The sequence below is a fragment of the Emiliania huxleyi genome (assembly GCF_000372725.1).
Source record: "Emiliania huxleyi CCMP1516 unplaced genomic scaffold EMIHUscaffold_97, whole genome shotgun sequence".
In the NCBI taxonomy this organism is placed as follows: Eukaryota; Haptophyta; order Isochrysidales; family Noelaerhabdaceae; genus Emiliania; species Emiliania huxleyi.
This window is the reverse complement of record NW_005194814.1, coordinates 412,624-422,057: the sequence shown is the minus strand read 5'-3', so window position 1 is coordinate 422,057 and position 9,434 is coordinate 412,624. Positions and strand designations below refer to the sequence as shown.

At 66.5% G+C, this 9,434-nt stretch overlaps 2 protein-coding genes across 2 annotated transcripts; both read right to left on the bottom strand.

Annotated features, from left to right (window-relative positions):
• Positions 1-312: 312 nt before the first annotated feature.
• EMIHUDRAFT_439305 (hypothetical protein) lies at positions 313-3,516 on the bottom strand. The gene has a single exon (XM_005756490.1). It carries the CDS (start codon positions 3,468-3,470, stop codon positions 465-467), a length of 3,006 nt encoding a protein of 1,001 aa, XP_005756547.1. The 5' UTR covers positions 3,471-3,516; the 3' UTR covers positions 313-464.
• Positions 3,517-8,939: 5,423 nt separating this feature from the next.
• EMIHUDRAFT_221572 (hypothetical protein) lies at positions 8,940-9,245 on the bottom strand (the record flags this gene model as incomplete). Its single annotated transcript, XM_005756489.1, has 1 exon — positions 8,940-9,245. One exon carries the CDS (start codon positions 9,243-9,245, stop codon positions 8,940-8,942), a length of 306 nt encoding a protein of 101 aa, XP_005756546.1.
• Between the last annotated feature and the right edge of the window lie 189 nt (positions 9,246-9,434).

The following is a 9,434-nucleotide window of genomic DNA, read 5'->3' as shown; positions in this document are numbered from 1 at the left end:
CATCGCCGCAACAGCTTTGGCGCCAACGTGTGACGATTTTTGCCACGAAAAGCGCCGCTGGCTGGAAAAGGGGGGTAACTGGGCGGCCAAATTCACACCTCGCGGGACTACTTATGTTTTCGTAAATGTTGTCGTGGCCCCCCGCTACGTCGCACGAGTGCAACTGGGTAGCGGGGGGCTAAGAAAAAAATCTGAAAAAATCGGCGCCTGCGGCGGGCCATGGGACCCCATCTCCCCCCCGCATGGACACCCTCTGGGGCCCCCGCGCCGGCCCAGAGGGCTCGGGCTGCGGGGGTGAAACTCTTCTTTTGTAGACGCAAGACGGCTAGGATCGTTTGACCCCCCCCCCACGAGCTCAGCACGAGCAAGACCACAGACGCCCCACCCAGCACCCAGCCTGCGTGGACCCACACAAAACAGTAGAAGACGAGACAATCAGCTCCGCGCAGTGGCAGAGATCTGTCTCAGGAGATCCCCAGCGCTTCGAGCAGCGCCGTGGCCTGCGCCACCAGCGACCCAGTGGCGGGCAGCCCCATGAGTTCGTTCGCCGTGCGGATGGCGGCGGGCAGGGAGAGGGTCGCCTCGAGCTCGAGCACGTCCTTGATGCGCTTGACCTTTGGCACCAAGCCCTCCTGCGCAGGTGCCGGCGCGGGCGGCGCCGAAGAGGACGCCGCTTCCGGCTGCGGGCGCGGCGGCTCCGCCGCAGCCGTCGCACCGGCGGGTGGCGCCTGGGACACCTCCGTGGGGCGCGCAGCCGGCGCGGAGGAGGGCTGCCGGCGCTGGCTGTCAGCCAGCCCTCTGAGGGTGAAGGAGGAGGTGAGCATGCTCTCGTTGAGGATCCTGCCGGTGAGGGGGTCGGGCGCGCCCGCCGGGCCGCCGTTGAGGCGGATGTGCTCGAGGATCGACTTCCGCTCGTACGCGTGCCCATACGGCGTGGTCACGGGGTCCACGAAGAGCTCGTGTGTGAGCGGGCAGATGAGCTCCTCCGGATGCGAGGGCTCGACAGGAACAGGTTCAGACACAGGGACAGGCGCGGTGGCGGCGGCCGCAGAAGAAGGCGCACCCCTCGCCTCCTCGGGGAGCGGCCGGGCCTCCGCCGCCGCCGCCGCCGTCGCGGCGAGCGAACGCGGAGGCGCGGCGTCGCCCACCTCCACCGCCACCTCGTGCTCGAGCACGCACGTCGAGAAGTTGAAGACGAGCCGGGTGCGAAACACGCCTGCCGCGCCTGGCCGCGACACGAGGCGGACCGCCTGCGTGTGGGAGAAGGTCTGCGAGAGCTGCACCGGCTTGCCCTTGGACTGCGGCGTCCCCTTGAGGCTGAAGCAGACGGCCGCGTCCGCGGGCTGGTACGGAAGCTCCACAGAGAGCAGCGTCCGCGGCTGTCTCCCGCGGTTCGTGAGCCGTATGCTCCAGTCGAGGCTGGTGCCGGCGGCAACCGGCGCGCTCGGCTCGCGACAGTCCTCGATCTGCATCGATCCGAGCCTGGAGGGGTGCTCCATCTTGACCAGCAAGGTACGCAGCCGGTCCTCGTCGGCCGAGTTCTTCTTGCCGACGACATCAAAGTGCTCCGCCTTGAAGGGCCGCGGAGCCCCCTCCACGACGAGCGCACCGGAGGCGATGAACGAGCTAGCCGCCGACGCCGCCCGGAAGGTGACCACCCACTTGCTCCCCATCTGCTGCATGAGCCAGACGCGGCCGTACTCCTCGAGCGCCGCATGCACGGCCGCCTGGCTGACGGCACCGCTGGCGATGGCGCGCCCGGAGTCGACGAGCACGGCGCGGTGCGTCGAGCAAAGCTTCGCGCCCTTGCCGCGAGCGTCCACCGCCCGCTCCTCCACCTTGGTCGCCTCCGCCTTTGGCTCCTTTGGGTGTTCCACCCGCCCTGGCGGCTGCCACGCCATCGCCTCGATCTCCTCCAGAGCCGCGGCCCGCCGCCGCTCGCCATCCGCGGTCTGCTCCGCCGTCAGCCCCCCCTGTGGCGCGCGCCTCGCCGCCTTGCTGCGCGATCTCTCCAGCGCCGCGAGCGACTCCTCGCGCTGCTGCTCCTCGAGGCGCAGCCTCGCACTCTCTGCCGCCTCGCGCTGCCGCTCCGCCTTCCGCCGACGCTCCTCCTCTTTGCGCTGCCGCTCCGCCTCCTGCCGACGGCGCGCCGCTACCGTCTCGATGCGCGCCTCAAGCTCTCGCTTGCACTTGATGAGGTAGTTGAGCACGGCCGAGTGTGCGCCGTGCGAGCAGCTGGCGGGTCGCACGCACGCGGCCCTGATCTCGGGGCTCCTCACGTCTTCGGGCGCGCTGCCCGTGCGAATCCCCGTGCGCCAGTCGTCAAGCTCCGCAGCCGCATCGCGCAGCGCCTGCACTCCATCGTCATCGCGCCCGGCCCCCACGCAGCCACTGTACTGGCGAATCGCCGACTCCTTCAGGGCGTCGGCGCGGCCACGCCAGCCATGCCCCCACCGAGCGACGGCTTTCTGAGCGGCGACCTCCGCCTCCGCCGCCCGCTGAAGCTCTTGTGTGTCAGCGAGGGCCTTGCCGAGACGCGCGTGCCACTCGGCGGATATGTCGCGCGTGTAGACCATGCACAAACGTCTTTTCTTCTTCAGCAAGCGGCCCGGCAGTAGCACGCTGCTTCCCTGGAAGTTGTCCGCGTTGGCCTCAAGCACAGCTGCCTGCAAGTCGTCGACGAGCCTGGCGAACGGGAAGGAAAAGTGCTGCTGCTTAAACGCCGCCTGCGCGTCGGTAGCGCGCTTGGCGAGGCTCTTGAGCTGCTTGAGCATCTCCTCAGACGCCCAATCGCGCAGCTGATCGAGCTCACTCACAACCACCGACTGCGGCTCAGACCATTCTGATGCGAAGGACCCATCCGCCGCACGAGCACGCACGCGAAGGTGAAATGTCCGAGGGGCGGCACTCTCGTCGCAGAGGCTCAACTCGAAGTGAGTCTGCAGCCCCTTGTATCGCCTTACGTATGACGAGTCCGGCGGCGAAGCGGACCGAGGGCCGAGGACCGAGGCCACCTCCAGCTCGTAGTAGCAGCCCTTTTCCAGCATGCTGTCGGTGAGCCGAGACGCCCAATCGACACGCGTCCGCACGCTGGGGAAGTTTTTGCCGTCCACCCATTCCTCATGTTCGATGGAGTACTGCCTCGCGCTCGTCTTTGGCAGCCGGGTAGGCAGGAGCGTCTTGTCCTCAATCCTGCGCGGCCCCTCCGGTCGTATCGAGCTCGACTGTTGCGCCCGATTGGCTCCCGCCAACCGGGCGCGGTGCTCCGTCAGCGCAGACTCATGCTCTTTTTTAATCTTCGCCAGCTGCTCCGCCGGGTCGTCGCCGTAGTGCTTCACGAAGTACTCATGGCCGCGACCTTCCAAGTACGCGCTGCGGGCCGCGTCCTGGCGGAGGCAGCGGCCGACCTCCTCACACGCAGCCCAGCCAGCCGCCGTGCCGCCCGCACGATCCGCGTGATGCTGTCGCATCGCCGAGCGCAAGCTCTTCGACACCGCAGCCGCAGAGGCGTCCTCCCGCAAGCCGAGAAACTGGAAAGCTGGGAGCGGCTGCAGCGCAACGTCGCCAAGCTTCACGGCCCGCTGCTTCCCCTTGCCCCAGCACTCGCATGCTTGCGCATCGCAGACGCCTGAAGCCCAGCCACAAAAGCCCGCGGGGAAGTGGGAAACGCTCGCCTTGCCGAGAGCTGCGCCCGCGTCTCCACAGAGCACGCACGTGTGCCGCCCGCCTTTGCACAGCGCGTCGCCGAAGGAGGCGAGCAGGTCATCCACGCGGCGCTCGACGAGCTTCGAGACGCTTGCTGCCGCGTCATCCCCCGCCGACGCAATCAGAGCCTGGACGAGACTGCCCTCGGCCCCGGAGGGGAGCTGCCTCAGCGCACGGCGGAGCTCGTCGCTGCTCGCGCCGCCGCCGCCTGCTTGACCCTCTCTTGCGGTGCGCTGCACGGCCGACACGGCTGCGATCGCCTCTTCCCGCCACACGGCGAGCCTCGCTTTTGCCGTCTCGACCGCCGCCTCCGCCAACTCGTCTCGCGCTTCCTTGCACTTTTTCAGGATACCCGCCTTCTCTCGCACGAGCTGGCTGAGATTCCGAGAGTACGATGCGTGCGCCGGATTCTGCTTGACCTCGTCGATGGCGGCGTCCATGGCCTGCTCGTACAACTCCGGCACGGCTCGCACGGCGGCTCGCACCTCGGCAACGAGCTGCGCCGCAGCCTCCTCGACGTCCCCGTCGGCGATGCGCGTGTGCGCTGCGACGTCGGTGCGAAGCGCACGAAAGTTTTCGCGAGTCCTTTCCTCAGCGCGCAGCCGCTTCCATTCCGGCAGGAGAGCGCATGCCTCCCGCGCCAGCGAGAGCAGCCTCTCCTCGAGAGCGCGGAGGCGGCCGTCGATCTGGCGCGGCTCGCTCGTGGCCAGATCCCTGCACTCCTCGAGCGCCTCGTCGCAAGCCGCCTGCCACTCGCTGTCAACGTCCCGTTGAAGCAGCCTCGCCAGCGCATCGCGGAGGCGAGTGAGCGCTGCGCGGCCATCGCTCCACGGCGCGGCGAGCGCCTCGTCGAGCGAGGCGGTGGTGGTCTCGATCGAGGTCAGCCGAGAGATCAGGCTGCTCTCGCTCGCGTGCCACGCCGCCGCCAGCCGCCGGCGCAGAGTCTCCAGCACCCGCGGCACGGCCGATGCGTCGAGGCCGCGGGAGAGCACCTGAGACACCGGCTTGAGCAGGGCCGCAGCGGCGGTCGTGTCGGCAAACAGCCCGATCCGTGCGATGCTGGCGGCCAGCTCCTTTTGCGCCGCCTCCTCTGCCTTGGCCCGCGCCCGGTCTGCGCCATCGATCCCGTCGGGATCCCCCGGCTTATATTTCGCCCTCACGCGCCATGCCTCTTCGGCCCCTCGCCGCTGCGCTCGTTCCTTTATCCGCAACATGGCGGCGCGCCCTCCCTCCTCTCTTGCGGAGCGTGCGAGCGACTCGCCCAGGCGGCGGAGACCCGCCTTGAGCACGAAGGACGCCGACATGACAGTGCTCGCAGGCTGCCCCAGGATGGTCGCAGGCTGCCCCAGGACGGCGAGGACTGTGGACAGGACGCCGGCGGGCGCGGCCGTGCTGGCTGCGGCGTCGGGAAGAATGGCGGCGGCAATGTCCGAGGCGGCGGACTCGCACAAGTGAGCCGCGCACTCGTCCGGCTCCTCCTCGACCCACGACTCGCCGGACGGCTCCGCGCTGTGCAGCGTCTCGATGCGAAGCTCGACCTCGTCCCCGTTCAGCACGACGTCCACGACTCGGGCGTAGCCGCCGAGCGCACGAGTGCTCGAGTCGTGGAAGCGCTGGACGGTGCCGAGGTAGCTTCTGTAGAGGACGAGTTTCGCTTGCGCGTCGGACATGGTGAGGCTCTCCAGCAAGGGCGAGGCACAGCCGAAGGAAGCGGAGCCGGGGGCACAGCGAAGGCAGCGGAGTCAGCAAGGCAGCAAAGCCGAACGGCAGCGGAGCCGTCAGCAAGGCAGCAAAGCCGAGCGGCAGCGGAGCCGTCTGCAAGGCAGCAAACGGAGAGCGGCACAAGCAAGGTAAAGCTGCATTCGAGTTTTCTTTTCCCAGTGCGCGCCAGTCCCTTGCCCAGTGTTGTGCGAGGGAGTTTCGTTGTAAAATTCTTTTCCCTTGCAGTCTGTAATTCTTTCCCAGAGCACTCGGAACCGGATCATGCGCGAATCCGAGGCCCTGCTCGCCGCCCCCGCGCGCGAGACGTGCTCCCCTCGTACGGAGAAGGCCCTGGGACGTCGGGCCGAAGCCCGTCAGGCACTCTCTCCCGAACGAACCCTAGTGTGTGTTGGTTGCCTCTGTGCTTTCACACCTCGCCCCGTCGTGTCCGTCCACATTGTGATTGCGGACGTCCCCGACTACGTCGTCTCTAGAGAACGTCATACAACCCCCTTCTGGTGTCGACCGCGCCCCTCGCGGGGGCACGGCCGAACGAAGGTGACTGGGGGGGAGATTTTCAATACCAAACAACTCTGTTTGTGGCCTGGTGGATGACGCCTACGACTACTTACTACCATCGCGCGCTCGCAATCCGAGCAAAGTCTAGGGTTGCGTGTTGCGGAGCAGCTTAGCTCACAATCCTAGAACTTTAGGAGTGCTGCTCACAGTCCTTCGACTTCTAGGATTGAGAGCGAGGCTGCTCTCAATCCTACATGTGCCTGGTAGATAGAAAAAAAGAAGGTTCACCCTCTCTCTCCCCCCCCCCCCCCCCTCTCTCTCTCTCTCTCTCTCTCTCTCCCTCTCTCTCTCTCTCTCTCTCTCTCTCTCTCTCTCTCTCTCTCTCTCTCTCTCTCCCTCTCTCTCTCTCTCCCTCCCCCCTACACATATACTCTCACTCGTACAGGGTTCCGCCGACCCGTCGAGTCGCCGGGTTTCACCAAACGAACACCAGCTTTCGGCAGACAGCGGGCATTTGCGGCTTTCGGCTTTTCGCGCGTTGTGACACGCGTTTCACCGCCCGTCCTGGATCCGCCCGACCCTCAGGCGACCTCGAACGCTGCCAGCCTGCCTTTTGCCGCCAGACCTATTTGGCCGCCCAGCCGCAAGGCATGCTGCTCGAGTGCGAGCGCCTTGAGCTCCTCACGGAAGATTACTGGGGCGCCTCGCACGCTCAGCTCGCTTACGGTGTCTGCTCCACAAGAGACAGAGGAGTGCATTACGTCTCCGCGGACAGCCCGTGCTTCTCCGGCGCCCCTGCTGACCACCCAGTCACCCTGAACGTGAGCGCTCCCGCCCTCGACCCCATCGCCGCCGCTTCAGCCCTCGGCTCGGGCAGGCGTGGCGGCCCTGTGGCAAGGGCATTGCCTCAGGCAGAGATCGCTCGAACTGCCGGCGCCATGGCGCCGAGGAGTGCACGCGCGCTCGTGGACACTTCTCTCGGGGCCGCCATGGCACGAACGGTCGTGACGCTCCGCCTTGTGTACACCGATGCGGCACCAGACTACTGCCACAACGAGTGCGCTGACAATGGAATGTGGGGCACTGCTGGCGGCGTCAAGGTTTCGGGAACGGTGACTGGCTGGGTGAACGACGCCCTCAACTTCTCCTCGTATGGTGCCACCTCGCTGGACCAGGCCGCGTCGGTGATGGCCGTCACCGTGATGATGGGCAACCATACCCCGGAGGAGAGCTTGGGCTGTAACTACCAAGCGGTCGTGATTCCGGAGCTTAATCGCGCCAATGATTTGGCAAAGTCGCAGCTGGGGATCGACCCGAACTTGTTCACGCATAGAGAGTACTTTGTCCCCCGCGAATTTGGCTCCTGCAACTGGGGAGGCATCGGCAACGTGGGCTGTGCGCCGCCAGGCAGAGAAGACAGCCACGGCCGGTGCTTCACAGTGATACGCGACGCTCAACCGATGACGCGGGTGCATGAGCTCGGGCACAACCTCGGGCTCTACCATGCGGGCATCCCGGCCAATTCTTACGGCGACACGACCTCCGTCATGGGCCAGAACCGCCACTGGAAAGCGTGCGACGCCCCGCCCACAGAGAAGCCACAGCTGGGTGTGAAAAGGGCCCTTTCACACCACACCTGTCAGCCCCGTAGCACTCCTCGCCGCCGCCGGTCGCGCCAGGTTCAATGTGGTCAACCGTTTCCAGCTCGGCTGGATCACCGCGGACCACGTCGCCTTCGCTGAGCCCGAGGGTGCCGAGCGGTACATCATCCATGCGGTCGGCCAGCCGCCGGCGCCATCGGTGCTCTCCGCGGTCCGCTTCTTGTGCCGTTCGTGCTACGCGGACTACCCAAACAGCGAGGCGTGGGTCTCTCTGCGGGACGATTCGGGGTACGACGCCGACCTCCCCGATGACCAGCGCCATCACGTGCAGGCTCGCTCGCACCGCCCGACAAACTCACTTCACACGCGAGACAGGTGGGAGATGCGAGATAGCTGGGCGTTGTTACACAGGTGCACATCCGACTTTTGACTTCCGCCGATCATTATCGCGGCACGCGGCTGGAGGCTTCGCTCCGAGCGACTCAAGAGGCGAGGGTAGCCTCGAGTCACGTTATCCGCGCGTGTGCGATCACTGCTCACACCGCCACCATTGCCATCGCTGCCGGCGACACCGCCGCCACTGATGTCGCCGAGCTATGCAACGCACCGTCACCATCGTCCCCGCCACCCCGGCCACCGGTGCCACGTCCACCACCGCCGTCACCTCAACCGCCTCCACCGTTGCCGCCACCCTCCCCCGAGCCTCTTCCTCCGCCGTCGCCATCGCCACCGCCGCCATCTCCACCACCACCCTCGCCACCCTCGCCGCCGCCGCACCCGCCCGACCTGGCGCCAAATCCGCCGCCGCCCAAGCCGCCACTCCCATCGCCTCCGCCTCCGTCGCCTCCGCCCCACCCGCCTCCGCCGCCACCGCCATGGCTCCCGCCGCCACCATCGCTCCCACCGCCACCGCCGCCACCAGAGGGCGGAGGCAGCATCGCCCTCGTTGCCGGAATCGCTGGATGTGTTGTCAGCTGTGCGCTACTCCTGGCCGGAATCTACTTGCGGCGGCGCCGGCGGCGCCAGGACCAACACCAAGAGCCCTCCGGGTGCGGGTGTGCAGGCCATCCCCACAACCGTCCAAGCTTGCGTAAGGTGGACATGTCGCCCACGCCCGCCAGAACCTGCCCTTGGGCGTCGGCCGATGTGGTGTACAGGCTGTAGAGAGCGCGGGGGGCCGGCACAGGGGGCGGGTGGACACATAGAGAGCAGTGAGGTCGACACATGACCGCGGTCCGCCCCCCCGCCCCGCGCCCCCTCTGTGATGAAGCTCGACGGTCTGTGATCAAGGGCTCGTCACGTGAACGCCATGACGGGACACATACGTGCATGACACATGACATGTGCATGTCCATGTTCATGATACGTCCAAAATAAATAGATACCAGGAAATGAGAACGCTTGTCCGACTGGCTACCTTCTTCTACTGCTGCCGCCAAACCCAAAGGACAGCAGTCTGCTCTTGGGCTTTGGCTGCTCCTGTGGCTGCCTCAGCCCCCAGAGGTCCGCGTTGTCTACCGAGGAGACCCTCCGCTCTAACCACGAAGCTTTTTCGGCCAGCTGCTTATTGTCGCTCTCGAGCTTGAGCGTCCGGGTCTGCAGCTCGGCGCACAGTGACAATAGCTCTGCCTTCTCTCGTTCGAGTGCTGCAACACGTGCCATCAGCCCCTCACGGCGTGGCGATTCGGGAGTCGTGTCTGCGGGCTCGGTCACTCGCATCTCGGGTCTTCTCCTGGGCAAATTTATCGGGGTCCCTGCGGAAGGCTCCGAAATCTGCCTTCTCGGCGGTGTCCGCCTCGCCCTCGCCCTCGCTCGTGGCGATGCCTTGCCATCCGTCGGCACAGCATTCAGCTTCGGAGCGTGTAGCGTTTGGCCTTCGATCTTTAGGTCATCGGGATTTGGACTAGA

Coding starts and splice junctions, on each gene's coding strand:
- EMIHUDRAFT_439305 (XM_005756490.1), bottom strand. CDS start 3,470: ATGCGACAGCATCACGCGGATCGTGCGGGCGGCACGGCGGCTGGCTGG.